General features: G+C 42.4%; 2 protein-coding genes across 2 annotated transcripts in view; both read right to left on the bottom strand.

Annotated features, from left to right (window-relative positions):
- The window catches only part of LOC135572623 (forkhead box protein O3-like), a 32,192-nt gene extending 31,332 nt beyond the window's left edge, over positions 1-860 (bottom strand). The window contains exon 1 of the mRNA XM_065021046.1: positions 741-860. Coding sequence (XP_064877118.1) covers positions 741-860 — 120 coding nt within the window. The remainder of the gene's footprint in view (positions 1-740) is intronic.
- Positions 861-1,022: 162 nt separating this feature from the next.
- The window catches only part of LOC115131445 (forkhead box protein O6-like), a 45,911-nt gene continuing 23,423 nt past the window's right edge, over positions 1,023-23,510 (bottom strand). Inside the window, exons 2-3 of the mRNA XM_065021045.1 lie at positions 3,161-3,179; positions 1,023-1,207 (exon numbers count right to left, since the gene is read on the bottom strand). Of these exons, the coding sequence (XP_064877117.1) occupies positions 1,023-1,207; positions 3,161-3,179 (204 nt within the window). The remainder of the gene's footprint in view (positions 1,208-3,160; positions 3,180-23,510) is intronic.

The following is a 23,510-nucleotide window of genomic DNA, read 5'->3' as shown; positions in this document are numbered from 1 at the left end:
CAATCACACCTGTAGAATAGCGAAGTGCCTCCCTGAGCTTTCACAACATGCCAGGTGGAACGAGGAGAGGAGACACCTTTGGTAGCTCAAACCTCTGTCCCCAGTGGGAGATCATGGCTCCGTCAGAGAGAGCTGAGTCCAGGTGAAGCGATGAGACACCTTTGGGAGCTCAAACCTCTGTCCCCAGTGGGAGATCATGGCTCCGTCAGAGAGAGCTGAGTCCAGGTGAAGCAAGGAGACACCTTCGGAAGCTCAAACCTCTGTCCCCAGTGGGAGATCATGGCTCCGTCAGAGAGAGCTGAGTCCAGGTGAAGCAAGGAGACACCTTCGGAAGCTCAAACCTCTGTCCCCAGTGGGAGATCATGGCTCCGTCAGAGAGAGCTGAGTCCAGGTGAAGCGATGAGACACCTTCGGGAGCTCAAACCTCTGTCCCCAGTGGGAGATCATGGCTCCGTCAGAGAGAGCTGAGTCCAGGTGAAGCGAGGAGACACCTTCGGGAGCTCAAACCTCTGTCCCCAGTGGGAGATCATGGCTCCGTCAGAGAGAGCTGAGTCCAGGTGAAGCGATGAGACACCTTCGGGAGCTCAAACCTCTGTCCCCAGTGGGAGATCATGGCTCCGTCAGAGAGAGCTGAGTCCAGGTGAAGCGATGAGACACCTTCGGGAGCTCAAACCTCTGTCCCCAGTGGGAGATCATGGCTCCGTCAGAGAGAGCTGAGTCCAGGTGAAGCGAGGAGACACCTTCGGGAGCTCAAACCTCTGTCCCCAGTGGGAGATCATGGCTCCGTCAGAGAGCTGAGTCCAGGTGAAGCGAGGAGACACCTTCGGGAGCTCAAACCTCTGTCCCCAGTGGGAGATCATGGCTCCGTCAGAGAGAGCTGAGTCCAGGTGAAGCGATGAGACACCTTCGGGAGCTCAAACCTCTGTCCCCAGTGGGAGATCATGGCTCCGTCAGAGAGAGCTGAGTCCAGGTGAAGAGAGGAGACACCTTCGGGAGCTCAAACCTCTGTCCCCAGTGGGAGATCATGGCTCCGTCAGAGAGAGCTGAGTCCAGGTGAAGCGATGAGACACCTTCGGGAGCTCAAACCTCTGTCCCCAGTGGGAGATCATGGCTCCGTCAGAGAGCTGAGTCCAGGTGAAGCGAGGAGACACCTTCGGGAGCTCAAACTTCTGTCCCCAGTGGGAGATCATGGCTCCGTCAGAGAGAGCTGAGTCCAGGTGAAGCGAGGAGACACCTTCGGGAGCTCAAACCTCTGTCCCCAGTGGGAGATCATGGCTCCGTCAGAGAGAGCTGAGTCCAGGTGAAGCGATGAGACACCTTCGGGAGCTCAAACCTCTGTCCCCAGTGGGAGATCATGGCTCCGTCAGAGAGAGCTGAGTCCAGGTGAAGAGAGGAGACACCTTCGGGAGCTCAAACCTCTGTCCCCAGTGGGAGATCATGGCTCCGTCAGAGAGAGCTGAGTCCAGGTGAAGAGAGGAGACACCTTCGGGAGCTCAAACATCTGTCCCCAGTGGGAGATCATGGCTCCGTCAGAGAGAGCTGAGTCCAGGTGAAGCGAGGAGACACCTTCGGGAGCTCAAACCTCTGTCCCCAGTGGGAGATCATGGCTCCGTCAGAGAGAGCTGAGTCCAGGTGAAGAGAGGAGACACCTTCGGGAGCTCCAGGCTCCATAACACCTGAGAGAGAGAGAGAGCTGAGAAACACCTGGCACCTGGCACTGTGTCTCTGGAGAAACACCTGGCACCTGGCACTGTGTCTCTGGAGAGACCATCAATTCAGTACTTTACACCATCAGATCTATGTCCATACTGAGGCTAACATGTTTCAGAATCAGATGACTCCAAAATATCAAAGTAACAAAATACCAAATGGACAGCTCCAGAACACTTTCCCCTTTCCAGGAGTCCCTCATTTTATACGGTGTCTTAGTAACGGTTGCCATTCAAATAGAAAGAAATCCAATCCATTGATAGAATGTTATATCTTCCAATAGGCTTTGGTAAAACATTACGCCCATAGAATATCATATCATTTTACTCTCCCACTGAATCCTGGGTGGGTGTTGTGTACACAATCAATCATCAACCATGTCACATGCTAATTGTTCCCCGTGTCTCTGAGAGGAGAAACCTGATCTGTACAACGAAGCACAACACAAAGACACTGCTTCATAAAGTCAAACATGATAACATGTAGTGTTCTTCTTCAGACTGTCAACTCCATGAAATGCATTAAAATGTGTCAAGAATTTGATCTTTCTTGAAAATGGTTTGCAAATGGAAAATTCACACTCATACCTTGGAGAGGCTCAGTTATTTGGTATTTCTCACGCTGCTTTTGTTAGTCATACACTGTTAAAAAGCTAGCAGAAACACACACACACACACACACACAAACAAACACACATATATATATAGAAAACTTCTATACACATCATTTTTTTAATGACTACCTCATCTCTGTACCACATACATACAATTATTTGTAAGTTCCCTCAGTTGAGTGGTGAATTTCAAACACAGATTCAACCACAAAGACCAGGAAGGTTTTCCAATGCTTCACTAAGAAGGGCAGCTATTGGTAGACAGACATTGAATATCCCTTTGATCAGTTAGACTTTGGATGGTGTATCAATACACCCAGTCACTACAAAGATACAGGCATCCTCACTAACTCAGTTACTGGTGAGGAAGGAAACCCCTCAGGGATTTCATCATGAGGCCAATGGTGACTTTAAAACAGTTATTGATTTTAATGGCTGTGATAGGAGAAAACTGAAGATGGACCAACAACATTGCAGTTACTCTACAATACTAACCTAAATGACAGAGTGAAAAGAAGGAATCCTGTACAGATAACAAATATTCTAAAAATCATTGCTGTTTTCAATAAAACTGAAATAAATGTAGCATGAAATGAACACAAAATGAATACAAAGCGATCATTTTGTGGCAAATCAAACACAACACATCACTGAGTACCACTTCATATTTTCAAGAATGTTGTTGGCTGCATCATGTTATGGGTATACTTGTCATCTGCAAGGACTAGGGAGTTTTTTCTAGATAAAAATACATTGAATAGAGCTATGCATAGGAAAAATCCTAGAGTAAAACCTGCTTCAGTCTGCTTTCCAACAGACACTAGGAGACAAATTCACCTTTCAGCAGGACAATAACCTAAAACACAAGGGCAAATATACAATGGAGTTGCTTACCAAGATGACATTGAATGTCCCTGAGTGGCCAAGTTACAATGTTTTCTTAAATATGCTTGAACATCTAAGGCAAGACTTGAAAAGGTTTGTCTAGCAATGATCAACAACCAACTTGATAGAGCATGAAGAATTTAAAAAATAATAATGTGCAAATATTATTCAATCCAGGTGTGCAAAGCTCTTAGAGACTTACCCAAAATGAATCACAGCTGTAATCACTGCCAAAGGTGAATGTAACATTGATTCAGGGTGGTGAATTCTTATGTGAATAAGATATTTCTGTATTTTATTTTCAATCAATTTGCTTAACATTCAAAAACATGTTTTCACTGTCATTATAGGGTATTGTGTGTAGATAGGTGAGAATGACCAAACATCTCAATTTATTCAATTTAGAATTATGTCTGTAACACAACAAAATGTGGAATAAGTCAAGGGGTATGAATACTTTCTGAAGGCACTGTACACACACGCTCCTCTCATGCTCTGTTAGCCTGGCACACTGGGTCTGCTCATTACTACAATGCCAAGCTACCAGTTGCTAAGGAGACCTGTGGGAGAGGGAGGGTTCCTGTTTCCATGGTAGCAAGCCTGCTTCTTGCCAACTCTCTTCCCCATGAGACATGACCATAGTAGACAGAAAGAAAGGAGAGAAGACAGAAGGAGGAATACAGAGGAGAGAATGTAGTAGAGAGAGAGAGAGAGAGAGAGGGAGAGAGAGAGCGAGAGAGAGAGAGAGAGGGAGAGAGAGAGCGAGAGAGAGAGAGAGAGAGAGAGAGAGAGAGAGAGAGAGAGAGAGAGAGAGAGAGGAGAGAGAGAGGCTGGAGGGGGGGTTATGGTTTAAGATGCTGAAAGAGAAACAGTTGGTTTTCGAGGAGGAGAACAAAAAAAAGAGAAGGAAAGCGAGGCTGAAATAAATAATGCCTCACTATTGCAAATTTTATGTGTTGCTCCCCCCTCCCATTCACCTCCACCTGGACACACACACACACACACATATATATATATATATATATATATATAGACATGTCCTGGCGTGAACTTGAAACCCTCAGCTCACAAAATGTGCGCTAGATCTGACAGAGCTTTGAACGGGGACTCACACAATACAGAACACAGAACACATCCGTCATGGAAAACTTGTAGAGTCTGAGTGGTGTAATAAACAAAGGAATATGAGAGGCAGAAGAGCAAGGGAAAGAGAGAGGGGGGATGAAGAGAGGGAGAAGATTATTAATCTGATTGGAAAGGAAAGGGGGCGGTTGGAGGGTTACATGAAGAAGGTCATGTACTTCGAAGAAGAGAGAACGAGAACTCCTCTCCTACGTCTCAACATTCAAATTAGCCTTATTGGCCTGAAAGAAAACATATTTGTTCCCATACTCTCTCTCTCTCTTCCTTCACTGTCTGTCATGGAATTATTCTTCTCACTGCTTATCACTTGTATACTCACCGCAGGAGGCAGACAATGTGTTTTGGTATGTAAAATGCACACGCTCAAATCTTATAACATGCATTCCTGCAGACGACAATAAGGAGAGGATAGAGACTACAATAGACTCCAATAAAGACTACAATAGACTACAATAGAGACTACAATAGAGATTACAATAGACTACAATAGAGACGACAATAGTGATTACAATAGAGACTACAATAGGCCAACTCTAGTCTCATCATCCTAACACCCCCATCACCACCCATACACAAACATGCACGCACAAACATATACACGCAAGCGCTCACACATGCACATGCAGACACACACAAACACACACACGCACAATACAAACACACATGCCCCCACCCTGTACCAAACCAATCAAATAATCTCCCTCTCTTTCTCCCGCTCTTTCTCTCTCTGGTTGTCATTGCCAGGGAATGTGACGTCTGTCTCGTTTTCACACTCTCCCCTCCTCCCATGGTCCCCTTCTCTCATCCTCCTCTCCTCTCCTCTCCTCTCCGATCTGATGGTCCTCTGTTCATTCCACTCGTTCAGACACACAGACTGCATTTAATGACTTATTCATGCATGGGTTTGTTTCAGGGGCAGAGCTTCTGTCTGCCAGGCTGACAATCAGGCATCCCCCCTCCCTTCACCCCGGGTCCCCCACCCCTATACACACACACACACACACACACACACACACACACACACAGCCCCACAACCCCCTTCACAACCCGCGCCTCAGCATGGCACTGGTAGAGGTTCACTTTGGATCCCCCCCTCTCTCTCCTCCTCCTCCCCTCCGTCTCTACCTCTACCCATTCCTCCTCTCTCTCTCTGTCAATCTCTCTCTGGTTAGGATACAGGGAGAAGGGGAAGGGGAAGGGATGCCCACAGTTCCTGGAACAAAGACATCCCAATTAAGTCAGTTTGAGTTAGGGTCTGAGTGGCGGCACCGTGCAAGAGAGGGGGGTAGCTGAGGAGACAGAAACGGAGAGAGAGAGAATGGAAGAGGAATGGGGAGAGAGATCTGAAGAGAGCGAATGCGAGAGAGGGAACTGGAGGAGAGAGTCTAACGAGAAAAGAGGGGGAAATGTGAAAGAAGAAGAAGAAGACGAGAAGAATAGGAGCACTTAGTAGCGGAAGAGGGTCGACTACTTTTTAGTTCCTCAATGGGAGACTATGAAATATGAATAAGTTGCTCCAGCCATATACTTCAGAGAATCACACTCTCTCACACACACACACGCACACACACACACACACACACACACTTCAGAGGCCCACGCTAAAACTGAACTTATAATGAGACCAGCCTCATGAATTGCTAATGGAGACGCTGGAATGTGTGTGTGTGTGTGTGTGTGTGTGTGTGTGTGTGTGTGTGTGTGTGTGTGTGTGTGTGTGTGTGTGTGTGTGTGTGTGTGTGTGTGTGTGTGTGCGTGAAGGGGTGTCATTGGTAACAGAGGGGTGGAGTATAGATGAATGTTCAAGTCTTTTCAGACTAGACAATAAACTTCATTAAAGGCTATAGAAGTTCTATCCCTCATAATCCTATTTCTTAGAATATCAATGAAAGGAATATAAACGGATACAGGTGTAGGATCTTAATTCAACCTATTTCTCACCACAGGAAAATAATCCTGAAGGAAATGTTAATTATTATGTGGATTATAATTAATGGACATTTGTGTTGGGGTTGATACATTTTTTGTTAGTGCAAACCAAGTCTAACATTTTAAATTGTAAATTATAAACTTTAGAAGGCATTTTTTTAAACCTTGAATATACTACACGTTTGCATTCCCTGCAACAACAGGGTGATCAAATTATGATCCTTTATCTGTCGTATCACTGATAGACTTCCAAAGATTTATACAACATGGAAATGTATCATCCATTTCCAAAACAAAATAGTTTCTGTTTCAACAAAAACATTATACTAATCTAGTTATACTGTTATACAATCAGTTCCAGCTTCATTCCCATTTGAATATACATCACAAATACTGCTCACAAAGTCTACAAACAGTTGTTCTACTTCCACAGATACAGAGCAGTACAGTACCCGGGGGAGCGAGAGACAGAGATGTAGAGACAGAAAGAGAGAGAGACAGAGAGAGGGAGAGAGAGAGAGCGAGAGAGAGAGAGATATATAGAGAGATATAGAGAGAGATATATAGAGACAGAAAGAGAGAGACACATAGAGAGAGATAGAGAGAGAGAGAGAGAGAGAGAGAGAGAGAAAGTGACAGATATATATATATATATAGAGAGAGAGGGAGAGACATATAGAAACAGAAAGAGAAAGAGACACAGAGAGACAGAGAGGGAGAGACAGATATATATAGAGAAAGATATAGAGACAGAAAGAGAAACAGAGAGAGAGAGAGACATAGATATAGAGACAGAAAGATATATATATATATATATATATATATATATATATATACCCAGTCACAGTGAAATGTGTGCCAGAGCATAGAGAGGCCACAGAGGTCTTGCTTAACACAGACTAATGGGTGGGCTGGAACCATCAGCTGGGGGAGCGTGAAGCCGTGAGCAGCCTGGGACTGTGTGTGTGTGTGTGTGTGTGTGTGTGTGTGTGTGTGTGTGTGTGTGTGTGTGTGTGTGTACTGGGACCGGGGGGGGGGGGGACCCAGAGGTGTAGCCCTGTGTGAAAGACTTACTCACTGACCTCATTCCTAGCCTCTCTTCCACTGGCGAGACGACACCGAGACACTGGTGAGACACGCGGGACTGGGTGTGTGTGTGTGTGTGTGTGTGTGTGTGTGTGTGTGTGTGTGTGTGTGTGTGTGTGTGTGTGTGTGTGTGTGTGTGTGTGTGTGTGTGTGTGTGTGTGTGTGTGTGTGTGTGACTAGACAGAGTTCTAACTAAAAGCAGTGAGGTTTTCTACAGAGACCATCTCTATATTATGTTTGTTTAACCTTTAGGCCAGTGCTACCATGTATGTGAAAACATACAGTATATGTATGCATGTGCCATCTGTTATATACATCTCTCTACATGTGACGTGAAAGATTGGGTGTGATTTGTCTATTGTAGCTCTATCAGTGCCAATGCACTGATAGTTCTGTCCTTGAGCTGTTCTTGTCTAATGATGTTCTGTATTATGTCATTCTGTATTGTGTTTCATGTTTTGTTTGGACCCCAGGAAGAGGAGCTGCTGCTTTGCAACAGCTAATGGGGATCTTAATAAAATACCAGATACCAAATACATGGTTGTTGAAGCGAGTTGGCATGCACTCGGTACGTGACTATTTGTGTGCATCACATGAATGTAAATATGTAGGATAAATATGTGTGTTTGTGTGTCTGTGCGTGTGTAGGGGCGGCCATAGACTTTCTGCCTGAGTGGGGCTGTCAGTGGGCATTAGTCAGCCAGGCAGAGGCAGGCAGAACACATCGTTAGTAGAGAGAGAGAGAGAGAGAGAGAGAGAGAGAGAGAGGGATCGCAGGGAAAAACAGAACGAAGGAATCAGAGAGGAGAGAGGGAAGAGCGAGTGAGTGCGGTGACGGAGCAGAGGGCTAAGGGAGAGGCGCAGCGCCTCGTTCTATCCGTCTTGAGAGCATTACACAGACAGCCCTGCACTAAGCTCTGTCAAGCAATGTTGCAATCACAGTTTATCAGCCCCACATCCTCTCTCTTCTATCTCTCTGCTCCCTTTGTCTTTTTCGTCCACTATCCCTTCTTTATTTACTGAGGATAATGTCCTCCATCTCATTATATACTCTATGGTTCAGTCCTCCATCTCACTATATACTCTATGGTTCAGTCCTCCATCTCACTATATAGTCTATGGTTCAGTCCTCCATCTCACTATATACTCTATGGTTCAGTCCTCCATCTCACTATATAATCTATGGTTCAGTCCTCCATCTCACTATATAGTCTATGGTTCTGTCCTCCATCTCACTATATAGTCTATGGTTCTGTCCTCCATCTCACTATATACTCTATGGTTCTGTCCTCCATCTCACTATATTCTCTATGGTTCTGTCCTCCATCTCACTATATTCTCTATGGTTCTGTCCTCCATCTCACTATATACTCTATGGTTCTGTCCTCCATCTCACTATATAGTCTATGGTTCTGTCCTCCATCTCACTATATACTCTATGGTTCTGTCCTCCATCTCACTATATAGTCTATGGTTCTGTTCTCCATCTAACTATATACTCTATGGTTCTGTCCTCTATCTAACTATATACTCTATGGTTCTGTCCTCAATCTCAATACATACTCTATGGTTCTGTTCTCCATCTCACTACATACTCTATGGTTCTGTCCTCTATCTCACTACATACTCTATGGTTCTGTTCTCCATCTCACTACATACTCTATGGTTCTGTCCTCTATCTCACTATATAGTCTATGGTTCTGTCCTCCATCTCACTACATACTCTATGGTTCTGTCCTCCATCTCACTATATAGTCTATGGTTCTGTTCTCCATCTCACTATATACTCTATGGTTCTGGTTCTATGGTTCTGTCCTCCATCTCACTACATACTCTATGGTTCTGTCCTCCATCTCACTACATACTCTATGGTTCTGTCCTCCATCTCACTACATACTCTATGGTTCTGTCCTCCATCTCTACATACTCTATGGTTCTGTCCTCCATCTCACTATATAGTCTATGGTTCTGTCCTCCATCTCTATGGTTCTGTCCTCCATCTCACTACATACTCTATGGATCTGTCCTCCATCTCACTATATACTCTATGGTTCTGTCCTCTATCTCACTACATACTCTATGATTCTGTCCTCCATCTCACTATATACTCTATGGTTCTGTCCTCCATCTCACTGTATACTCTATGGTTCTGTCCTCTATCTCACTATATACTCTATGGTTCTGTCCTCCATCTCACTACATACTCTATGGTTCTGTCCTCTCACATCTCTATGGTTCTGTCCTCCATCCTCACTATATAGTCTATGGTTCTGTCCTCCATCTCACTATATAGTCTATGGTTCTGTCCTCCATCTCACTACATACTCTATGGTTCTGTCCTCTATCTCACTATATAGTCTATGGTTCTGTCCTCCATCTCACTATATAGTCTATGGTTCTGTCCTCTATCTCACTATATAGTCTATGGTTCTGTCCTCCATCTCACTACATACTCTATGGTTCTGTCCTCCATCTCACTATATACTCTATGGTTCTGTCCTCTATCTCACTACATACTCTATGATTCTGTCCTCTATCTCACTACATACTCTATGGTTCTGTCCTCCATCTCACTACATACTCTATGGTTCTGTCCTCCATCTCACTATATAGTCTATGGTTCTGTCCTCCATCTCACTACATACTCTATGGTTCTGTCCTCTATCTCACTATATAGTCTATGGTTCTGTCCTCCATCTCACTATATAGTCTATGGTTCTGTCCTCCATCTCACTACATACTCTATGGTTCTGTCCTCCATCTCACTATATACTCTATGGTTCTGTCCTCTATCTCACTATATAGTCTATGGTTCTGTCCTCCATCTCACTACATACTCTATGGTTCTGTCCTCTATCTCACTATATACTCTATGATTCTGTCCTCCGTCTCACTATATACTCTATGATTCTGTCCTCCATCTCACTATATAGTCTATGGTTCTGTCCTCTATCTCACTATATAGTCTATGGTTCTGTCCTCCATCTCACTACATACTCTATGATTCTGTCCTCCATCTCACTACATACTCTATGGTTCTGTCCTCCATCTCACTATATACTCTATGATTCTGTCCTCCATCTCACTACATACTCTATGGTTCTGTCCTCCATCTCACTATATACTCTATGGTTCTGTCCTCCATCTCACTATATCTATGGTTCTGTCCTCTATCTCACTACATACTCTATGGTTCTGTCCTCCATCTCACTATATACTCTATGGTTCTGTCCTCCATCTCACTATATACTCTATGGTTCTGTCCTCCATCTCACTATATACTCTATGGTTCTGTCCTCCATCTCACTATATACTCTATGGTTCTGTCCTCCATCTCACTATATACTCTATGGTCTGTCCTCTGTCCTCCTATCTCACTACTATATACTCTATGGTTCTGTCCTCCATCTCACTATATACTCTATGGTTCTGTCCTCCATCTCACTATATACTCTATGGTTCTGTCCTCCATCTCACTATATAGTCTATGGTTCTGTCCTCCATCTCACTATATACTCTATGGTTCTGTCCTCCATCTCACTATATACTCTATGGTTCTGTCCTCCATCTCACTATATACTCTATGGTTCTGTCCTCTATCTCACTACATACTCTATGGTTCTGTCCTCTATCTCACTATATAGTCTATGATTCTGTCCTCCATCTCACTATATAGTCTATGGTTCTGTCCTCCATCTCACTATATACTCTATGGTTCTGTCCTCCATCTCACTATATACTCTATGGTTCTGTCCTCCATCTCACTATATAGTCTATGGTTCTGTCCTCCATCTCACTATATACTCTATGGTTCTGTCCTCTATCTCACTATATACTCTATGGTTCTGTCCTCCATCTCACTATATACTCTATGGTTCTGTCCTCCATCTCACTATATAGTCTATGGTTCTGTCCTCCATCTCACTATATACTCTATGGTTCTGTCCTCCATCTCACTATATATGGTTCTGTCCTCCATCTCTATGGTTCTGTCCTCCATCTCACTACATACTCTATGGTTCTGTCCTCCATCTCACTATATACTCTATGGTTCTGTCCTCCATCTCACTATATACTCTATGGTTCTGTCCTCCATCTCACTATATACTCTATGTCCTCCATCTCACTATATACTCTATGGTTCTGTCCTCCATCTCACTATATAGTCTATGGTTCTGTCCTCCATCTCACTATATACTCTATGGTTCTGTCCTCCATCTCACTATATACTCTATGGTTCTGTCCTCCATCTCACTATATACTCTATGGTTCTGTCCTCCATCTCACTATATAGTCTATGGTTCTGTCCTCCATCTCACTACATACTCTATGGTTCTCCTCATCTCACTATATACGCTATGGTTCTGTCCTCCATCTCACTATATACTCTATGGTTCTGTCCTCCATCTCACTATATAGTCTATGGTTCTGTCCTCCATCTCACTATAGTCTATGGTTCTGTCCTCCATCTCACTATATACTCTATGGTTCTGTCCTCCATCTCACTATATACTCTATGGTTCTGTCCTCCATCTCACTATATACTCTATGGTTCTGTCCTCCATCTAACTACATACTCTATGGTTCTGTCCTCCATCTCACTATATAGTCTATGGTTCTGTCCTCCATCTCACTATATACTCTATGGTTCTGTCCTCCATCTCACTATATACTCTATGGTTCTGTCCTCTATCTCACTACATACTCTATGGTTCTGTCCTCTATCTCACTATATAGTCTATGATTCTGTCCTCCATCTCACTATATAGTCTATGATTCTGTCCTCCATCTCACTATATACTCTATGGTTCTGTCCTCTATCTCACTACATACTCTATGGTTCTGTCCTCCATCTCACTATATACGCTATGGTTCTGTCCTCCATCTCACTATACTCTATGGTTCTGTCCTCCATCTCACTATATACTCTATGGTTCTGTCCTCCATCTCACTATATACTCTATGGTTCTGTCCTCCATCTCACTATATACTCTATGGTTCTGTCCTCCATCTCACTATATATGGTTCTGTCCTCCATCTCACTATACTCTATGGTTCTGTCCTCCATCTCACTATATACTCTATGGTTCTGTCCTCCATCTCACTATATAGTCTATGGTTCTGTCCTCCATCTCACTATATACTCTATGGTTCTGTCCTCCATCTCACTATATACTCTATGGTTCTGTCCTCCATCTCACTATATACTCTATGGTTCTGTCCTCCATCTCACTATATACTCTATGGTTCTGTCCTCCATCTCACTATATAGTCTATGGTTCTGTCCTCCATCTCACTATATACTCTATGGTTCTGTCCTCCATCTCACTATATACTCTATGGTTCTGTCCTCCATCTCACTATATACTCTATGGTTCTGTCCTCCATCTCACTATATACTCTATGGTTCTGTCCTCCATCTCACTATATACTCTATGGTTCTGTCCTCCATCTCATGGTTCTGTCCTCCATCTCACTACATACTCTATGGTTCTGTCCTCCATCTCACTATATAGTCTATGGTTCTGTCCTCCATCTCACTATATACTCTATGGTTCTGTCCTCCATCTCACTATATAGTCTATGGTTCTGTCCTCCATCTCACTACATACTCTATGGTTCTGTCCTCCATCTCACTATATACTCTATGGTTCTGTCCTCTATCTCACTACATACTCTATGATTCTGTCCTCCATCTCACTATATACTCTATGGTTCTGTCCTCCATCTCACTATATACTCTATGGTTCTGTCCTCCATCTCACTATATACTCTATGGTTCTGTCCTCCATCTCACTATATACTCTATGGTTCTGTCCTCCATCTCACTATATAGTCTATGGTTCTGTCCTCCATCTCACTATATACTCTATGGTTCTGTCCTCCATCTCACTATATACTCTATGGTTCTGTCCTCCATCTCACTATATACTCTATGGTTCTGTCCTCTATCTCACTATATACTCTATGGTTCTGTCCTCCATCTCACTATATACTCTATGGTTCTGTCCTCCATCTCACTATATACTCTATGGTTCTGTCCTCCATCTCACTATATACTCTATGGTTCTGTCCTCCATCTCACTACATACTCTATGGTTCTGTCCTCTATCTCACTATATAGTCTATGGTTCTGTCCTCCATCTCACTATATAGTCTATGGTTCTGTCCTCCATCTCACTATATACTCTATGGTTCTGTCCTCCATCTCACTATATACTCTATGGTTCTGTCCTCCATCTCACTATATAGTCTATGGTTCTGTCCTCCATCTCACTATATACTCTATGGTTCTGTCCTCCATCTCACTATATACTCTATGGTTCTGTCCTCCATCTCACTATATCTCTATGGTTCTGTCCTCCATCTCACTATATACTCTATGGTTCTGTCCTCCATCTCACTATATGGTTCTGTCCTCCATCTCTATGGTTCTGTCCTCCATCTCACTATATACTCTATGGTTCTGTCCTCCATCTCACTATATACTCTATGGTTCTGTCCTCCATCTCACTATATACTCTATGGTTCTGTCCTCCATCTCACTATATACTCTATGGTTCTGTCCTCCATCTCACTATATAGTCTATCCATCTCACTATATACTCTATGGTTCTGTCCTCCATCTCACTATATACTCTATGGTTCTGTCCTCCATCTCACTATATAGTCTATGGTTCTGTCCTCCATCTCACTATATACTCTATGGTTCTGTCCTCCATCTCACTATATACTCTATGGTTCTGTCCTCCATCTCACTATATACTCTATACTCTATGGTTCTGTCCTCCATCTCACTATATACTCTATGGTTCTGTCCTCCATCTCACTATATACTCTATGGTTCTGTCCTCCATCTCACTATATACTCTATGGTTCTGTCCTCCATCTCACATCTCATTCTGTCCTCCATCTCATATACTCTATGGTTCTGTCCTCCATCTCACTATATACTCTATGGTTCTGTCCTCCATCTCACTATATACTCTATGGTTCTGTCCTCCATCTCACTATATAGTCTATGGTTCTGTCCTCCATCTCACTATATACTCTATGGTTCTGTCCTCCATCTCACTATATACTCTCTCCATCTCACTATATACTCTATATCTCTCACTACTATATAGTCTATGGTTCTGTCCTCCATCTCACTATATACTCTATGGTTCTGTCCTCCATCTCACTATATACTCTATGGTTCTGTCCTCCATCTCACTATATACTCTATGGTTCTGTCCTCATCTCACTATATACTCTATGGTTCTGTCCTCTCCATCTCACTATATACTCTATGGTTCTGTCCTCCATCTCACTATATACTCTATGGTTCTGTCCTCCATCTCACTATATACTCTGGTTCTGTCTCCATCTCCATCTCACTATATACTCTATGGTTCTGTCCTCCATCTCACTATATACTCTATGGTTCTGTCCTCCATCTCACTACATACTCTATGGTTCTGTCCTCCATCTCACTATATACTCTATGGTTCTGTCCTCCATCTCACTATATAGTCTATGGTTCTGTCCTCCATCTCACTATATAGTCTATCCTCCATCTCACTATATACTCTATGGTTCTGTCCTCCATCTCACTATATACTCTATGGTTCTGTCCTCCATCTCACTATATAGTCTATGGTTCTGTCTCCATCTCACTATATACTCTATGGTTCTGTCCTCCATCTCACTATATACTCTATCCATCTCACTATATATACTCTATGGTTCTGTCCTCCATCTCACTATATACTCTATGGTTCTGTCCTCCATCTCACTATATACTCTATGGTTCTGTCCTCCATCTCACTATATCCTATGGTTCTGTCTCATCTCACTATATACTCTATGGTTCTGTCCTCCATCTCACTATATACTCTATGGTTCTGTCCTCCATCTCACTATATACTCTATGGTTCTGTCCTCCATCTCACTATATACTCTATGGTTCTGTCCTCCATCTCACTATATACTCTATGGTTCTGTCCTCCATCTCACTATATACTCTATGGTTCTGTCCTCTATCTCCTATATACTCTATGGTTCTCCTCCATCTCACTATATACTCTATGGTTCTGTCCTCCATCTCACTATATACTCTATGGTTCTGTCCTCCATCTCACTATATAGTCTATGGTTCTGTCCTCTATCTCACTACATACTCTATGGTTCTGTCCTCCATCTCACTATATACTCTATGGTTCTGTCCTCCATCTCACTATATACTCTATGGTTCTGTCCTCCATCTCACTATATAGTCTATGGTTCTGTCCTCCATCTCACTATATACTCTATGGTTCTGTCCTCCATCTCACTATAGTCTATGGTTCTGTCCTCCATCTCACTATATACTCTATGGTTCTGTCCTCCATCTCACTATATACTCTATGGTTCTGTCCTCCATCTCACTATATACTCTATGGTTCTGTCCTCCATCTCACTATATACTCTATGGTTCTGTCCTCCATCTCACTACATACTCTATGGTTCTGTCCTCCATCTCACTATATACTCTATGGTTCTGTCCTCCATCTCACTATATAGTCTATGGTTCTGTCCTCCATCTCACTATATACTCTATGGTTCTGTCCTCCATCTCACTATATACTCTATGGTTCTGTCCTCATCTCACTATATACTCTATGGTTCTGTCATCTCACTATCTCACTATATACTCTATGGTTCTGTCCTCCATCTCACTATATAGTCTATCTGTCCTCCATCTCACTATATACTCTATGGTTCTGTCCTCCATCTCACTATACTCTATGGTTCTGTCCTCCATCTCACTATATACTCTATGGTTCTGTCCTCCATCTCACTATATACTCTATGGTTCTGTCTCCATCTCACTACATACTCTATGGTTCTGTCCTCCATCTCACTATATACTCTATGGTTCTGTCCTCCATCTCACTATATAGTCTATGGTTCTGTCCTCCATCTCACTATACTCTATGGTTCTGTCCTCCATCTCACTATATACTCTATGGTTCTGTCCTCCATCTCATATATACTCTATGGTTCTGTCCTCCATCTCACTATATAGTCTATGGTTCTGTCCTCCATCTCACTATATACTCTATGGTTCTGTCCTCCATCTCACTATATACTCTATGGTTCTGTCCTCCATCTCACTATATAGTCTATGGTTCTGTCCTCTATCTCACTATATACATCTATATACTCTATGGTTCTGTCCTCCATCTCACTATATACTCTATGGTTCTGTCCTCCATCTCACTATATACTCTATGGTTCTGTCCTCCATCTCACTATATACTCTATGGTTCTGTCCTCCATCTCACTATATACTCTATGGTTCTGTCCTCCATCTCACTATATACTCTATGGTTCTGTCCTCCATCTCACTATATACTCTATGGTTCTGTCCTCCATCTCACTATATACTCTATGGTTCTGTCCTCCATCTCACTATATACTCTATGGTTCTGTCCTCCATCTCACTATATACTCTATGGTTCTGTCCTCCATCTCACTATATAGTCTATGGTTCTGTCCTCCATCTCACTATATACTCTATGGTTCTGTCCTCCATCTCACTATATACTCTATGGTTCTGTCCTCCATCTCACTATATACTCTATGATTCTGTCCTCCATCTCACTATATACTCTATGGTTCTGTCCTCTATCTCACTACATACTCTATGGTTCTGTCCTCCATCTCACTATATACTCTATGGTTCTGTCTATGGTTCTGTCCTCCATCTCACTATATACTCTATGGTTCTGTCCTCCATCTCACTATATACTCTATGGTTCTGTCCTCCATCTCACTATATACTCTATGGTTCTGTCCTCCATCTCACTATATACTCTATGGTTCTGTCCTCCATCTCACTATATACTCTATGGTTCTGTCCTCCATCTCACTATATACTCTATGGTTCTGTCCTCCATCTCACTATATACTCTATGGTTCTGTCCTCCATCTCACTATATACTCTATGGTTCTGTCCTCCATCTCACTATATACTCTATGGTTCTGTCCTCTCATCTCACTATCCATACTCTATGGTTCTGTCCTCCATCTCACTATATAGTCTATGGTTCTGTCCTCCATCTCACTATATACTCTATGGTTCTGTCCTCCATCTCACTATATACTCTATGGTTCTGTCCTCCATCTCACTATATAGTCTATGGTTCTGTCCTCCATCTCTATATAGTCTATGGTTCTGTCCTCCATCTCACTACATACTCTATGGTTCTGTCCTCCATCTCACTATATACTCTATGGTTCTGTCCTCCTCCATCTCACTATATACTCTATGGTTCTGTCCTCCATCTCACTATATACTCTATGGTTCTGTCCTCCATCTCACTATATACTCTATGGTTCTGTCCTCCATCTCACTATATACTCTATGATTCTGTCCTCCATCTCACTATATACTCTATGGTTCTGTCCTCCATCTCATTATATACTCTATGGTTCTGTCCTCCATCTCACTATATAGTCTATGGTTCTGTTCTCCATCTCACTACATACTCTATGGTTCTGTCCTCCATCTCACTATATACTCTATGGTTCTGTCCTCCATCTCACTATATACTCTATGGTTCTGTCCTCCATCTCACTATATACTCTATGGTTCTGTCCTCCATCTCACTATATACTCTATGGTTCTGTCCTCCATCTCACTATATATTCTGTCTCCATCTGGTTCTGTCCTCCATCTCACTATATAGTCTATGGTTCTGTCCTCCATCTCATACTATATATCTCTATGGGTTCTGTCCTCCATCTCACTATATACTCTATGGTTCTGTCCTCCATCTCACTATATACTCTATGGTTCTGTCTATCTCCATCTCTATGGTTCTGTCCTCCATCTCACTATATACTCTATGGTTCTGTCCTCCATCTCACTATATACTCTATGGTTCTGTCCTCCATCTCACTATATACTCTATGGTTCTGTCCTCCATCTCACTATATACTCTATGGTTCTGTCCTCCATCTCACTATATACTCTATGGTTCTGTCCTCCATCTCACTATATACTCTATGGTTCTGTCCTCCATCTCACTATATACTCTATGGTTCTGTCCTCCATCTCACTATATAGTCTATGGTTCTGTCCTCCATCTCACTATATACTCTATGGTTCTGTCCTCTATCTCACTACATACTCTATGGTTCTGTCCTCCATCTCACTATATACTCTATGGTTCTGTCCTCCATCTCACTATATAGTCTATGGTTCTGTCCTCCATCTCACTATATACTCTATGGTTCTGTCCTCCATCTCACTATATACTCTATGGTTCTGTCCTCCATCTCACTATATACTCTATGGTTCTGTCCTCCATCTCACTATATACTCTATGGTTCTGTCCTCCATCTCAGTCTATGGTTCTGTCCTCCATCTCACTATATACTCTATGGTTCTGTCCTCCATCTCACTATATACTCTATGGTTCTGTCCTCCATCTCTGTCCTCCATCTCACTATATACTCTATGGTTCTGTCCTCCATCTCACATACTCTATGGTTCTGTCCTCCATCTCACTATATACTCTATGGTTCTGTCCTCCATCTCACTATATACTCTATGGTTCTGTCCTCCATCTCACTATATAGTCTATGGTTCTGTCCTCCATCTCACTACATACTCTATGGTTCTGTCTCCATCTCTATGGTTCTGTCCTCCATCTCACTATATACTCTATGGTTCTGTCCTCCATCTCACTATATACTCTATGGTTCTGTCATCTCCATCTCACTACATCTCTATGGTTCTGTCCTCCATCTCACTATATACTCTATGGTTCTGTCCTCCATCTCACTATATACTCTATGGTTCTGTCCTCCATCTCACTATATACTCTATGGTTCTGTCCTCCATCTCACTATATACTCTATGGTTCTGTCCTCCATCTCACTATATACTCTATGGTTCTGTCCTCCATCTCACTATATACTCTATGGTTCTGTCCTCCATCTCACTATATACTCTATGGTTCTGTCCTCCATCTCACTATATGGTTCTGTCCTCCATCTCTATGGTTCTGTCCTCCATCTCACTATATACTCTATGGTTCTGTCCTCCATCTCACTATATAGTCTATGGTTCTGTCCTCCATCTCACTATATACTCTATGGTTCTGTCCTCCATCTCACTATATACTCTATGGTTCTGTCCTCCATCTCACTATATACTCTATGTTCTGTCCTCCATCTCACTATATCTGGTTCTGTCCTCCATCTCACTATATACTCTATGGTTCTGTCCTCCATCTCACTATATATCTCTATGGTTCTGTCCTCCATCTCACTATATCTCTATGGTTCTGTCTCCATCTCACTATATACTCTATGGTTCTGTCCTCCATCTCACTATATACTCTATGGTTCTGTCCTCCATCTCACTATATACTCTATGGTTCTGTCCTCCATCTCACTATATACTCTATGGTTCTGTCCTCCATCTCCTCTATGGTTCATCTCACTATATACTCTATGGTTCTGTCCTCCATCTCACTATATACTCTATGGTTCTGTCCTCCATCTCACACTATATACTCTATGGTTCTGTCCTCCATCTCACTATATAGTCTATGGTTCTGTCCATCCATCTCACTCCATCTCATACTCTATGGTTCGTCCTCCATCTCACTATACTCTATGGTTCTGTCCTCCATCTCATCTATATACTCTATGGTTCTGTCCTCCATCTCACTATATACTCTATGGTTCTGTCCTCCATCTCACTATATACTCTATGGTTCTGTCCTCCATCTCACTATATACTCTATGGTTCTGTCCTCCATCTCACTATATACTCTATGTTCTGTCCTCTATGGTTCTGTCCTCCATCTCACTATATACTCTATGGTTCTGTCCTCCATCTCACTATATACTCTATGGTTCTGTCCTCCATCTCACTATATCTCTATGGTTCTGTCCTCCATCTCTATCTCATACTATACTCTATGGTTCTGTCCTCCATCTCACTATATACTCTATGGTTCTGTCCTCCTCCATCTCACTATATACTCTATGATTCTGTCCTCCATCTCACTATATACTCTATGGTTCTGTCCTCCATCTAACTACATACTCTATGGTTCTGTCCTCCATCTCACTATATAGTCTATGGTTCTGTCCTCCATCTCACTATATACTCTATGGTTCTGTCCTCCATCTCACTATATACTCTATGGTTCTGTCATCTCTATATCTCACTCCATCTATACTCTATGGTTCTGTCCTCCATCTCATCTCACTATATAGTCTATGGTTCTGTCCTCCATCTCACTATATACTCTATGGTTCTGTCCTCCATCTCACCATCTCATGGTTCTGTCCTCCATCTCACTATATACTCTATGGTTCTGTCCTCCATCTCACTATATAGTCTATGGTTCTGTCCTCCATCTCACTATATAGTCTATGGTTCTGTCCTCCATCTCACTATATACTCTATGGTTCTGTCCTCCATCTCACTATATACTCTATGGTTCTGTCCTCCATCTCACTATATACTCTATGGTTCTGTCCTCCATCTCACTATATAGTCTATGGTTCTGTCCTCCATCTCACTATATACTCTATGGTTCTGTCCTCCATCTCACTATATACTCTATGAGTCTGTCCTCCATCTCACTATATACTATGATTCTGTCCTCCATCTCACTATGTCTATGGTTCTGTCCTCCATCTCACTATATACTCTATGGTTCTGTCCTCCATCTCACTATATACTCTATGGTTCTGTCCTCCATCTCACTATATACTCTATGGTTCTGTCCTCCATCTCACTATATACTCTATGGTTCTGTCCTCCATCTCACTATATACTCTATGGTTCTGTCCTCCATCTCACTATATACTCTATGGTTCTGTCCTCCATCTCACTATATACTCTATGGTTCTGTCCTCCATCTCACTACATACTCTATGGTTCTGTCCTCCATCTCACTATATACTCTATGGTTCTGGTCCTCCATCTGTCTATGTTCTGTTCTCCATCTCACTATATACTCTATGGTTCTGTCCTCCATCTCACTATATACTCTATGGTTCTGTCCTCCATCTCACTATATACTCTATGGTTCTGTCCTCCATCTCACTATATACTCTATGGTTCTGTCCTCCATCTCACTATATACTCTATGGTTCTGTCCTCCATCTCACTATATAGTCTATGGTTCTGTCCTCCATCTCACTATATACTCTATGGTTCTGTCCTCCATCTCACTATATACTCTATGGTTCTGTCCTCCATCTCACTATATACTCTATGGTTCTGTCCTCCATCTCACTATATACTCTATGGTTCTGTCCTCCATCTCACTATATACTCTATGGTTCTGTCCTCCATCTCACTATATACTCTATGGTTCTGTCCTCCATCTCACTATATACTCTATGGTTCTGTCCTCCATCTCACTACATACTCTATGGTTCTGTCCTCCATCTCACTATATACTCTATGGTTCTGTCCTCCATCTCACTATATACTCTATGGTTCTGTCCTCCATCTCACTATATACTCTATGGTTCTGTCCTCCATCTCACTATATACTCTATGGTTCTGTCCTCCATCTCACTATATAGTCTATGGTTCTGTCCTCTATCTCACTACATACTCTATGGTTCTGTCCTCCATCTCACTATATAGTCTATGGTTCTGTCCTCCATCTCACTATATACTCTATGGTTCTGTCCTCCATCTCACTATATACTCTATGGTTCTGTCCTCCATCTCACTATATACTCTATGGTTCTGTCCTCCATCTCACTATATAGTCTATGGTTCTGTCCTCCATCTCACTATATACTCTATGGTTCTGTCCTCCATCTCACTATATACTCTATGGTTCTGTCCTCCATCTCACTATATAGTCTATGGTTCTGTCCTCCATCTCACTACATCTATGGTTCTGTCCTCCATCTCACTATATACTCTATGGTTCTGTCCTCCATCTCACTATATACTCTATGGTTCTGTCCTCCATCTCACTATATACTCTATGGTTCTGTCCTCCATCTCACTATATACTCTATGGTTCTGTCCTCCATCTCACTATATACTCTATGGTTCTGTCCTCCATCTCATCTCACTATATAGTCTATGTCTATCCTCCATCTCACTATATAGTCTATGGTTCTGTCCTCTATCTCCATCTCACATACTCTATGGTTCTGTCCTCTATCTCACTATATAGTCTATGATTCTGTCCTCCATCTCACTATATAGTCTATGATTCTGTCCTCCATCTCACTATATACTCTATGGTTCTGTCCTCTATCTCACTACATACTCTATGGTTCTGTCCTCCATCTCACTATATACTGTCCTCCATCTCTATGGTTCTGTCCTCCATCTCACTATATAGTCTATATACTATATCTATGGTTCTGTCCTCCATCTCACTATATACTCTATGGTTCTGTCCTCCATCTCACTATATACTCTATGGTTCTGTCCTCCATCTCACTATATACTCTATGGTTCTGTCCTCCATCTCACTATATACTCTATGGTTCTGTCCTCCATCTCACTATATAGTCTATGGTTCTGTCCTCCATCTCACTATATACTCTATGGTTCTGTCCTCCATCTCACTATATACTCTATGGTTCTGTCCTCCATCTCACTACATACTCTATGGTTCTGTCCTCCATCTCACTATATACTCTATGGTTCTGTCCTCCATCTCACTATAGTCTATGGTTCTGTCCTCCATCTCACTATATACTCTATGGTTCTGTCATACTCTATGGTTCTGTCCTCCATCTCACTATATACTCTATGGTTCTGTCCTCCATCTCACTATATAGTCTATGGTTCTGTCCTCCATCTCACTATATACTCTATGGTTCTGTCCTCCATCTCACATCTCATTCTATATACTCTATGGTTCTGTCCTCCATCTCACTATCTCATATACTCTATGGTTCTGTCCTCCATCTCACTATATACTCTATGGTTCTGTCCTCCATCTCACTATATAGTCTATGGTTCTGTCCTCCATCTCACTATATACTCTATGGTTCTGTCCTCCATCTCACTATATGGTTCTGTCTATGGTTCTGTCCTCCATCTCACTATATACTCTATGGTTCTGTCCTCCATCTCACTATATACTCTATGGTTCTGTCCTCCATC

This window comes from Oncorhynchus nerka, linkage group LG7 (genome assembly GCF_034236695.1).
Source record: "Oncorhynchus nerka isolate Pitt River linkage group LG7, Oner_Uvic_2.0, whole genome shotgun sequence".
Classification (NCBI taxonomy): domain Eukaryota; kingdom Metazoa; phylum Chordata; class Actinopteri; order Salmoniformes; family Salmonidae; genus Oncorhynchus; species Oncorhynchus nerka.
Note: the sequence above shows the minus strand (reverse complement) of the source record. Positions and strands in the feature narration are given on the sequence as shown.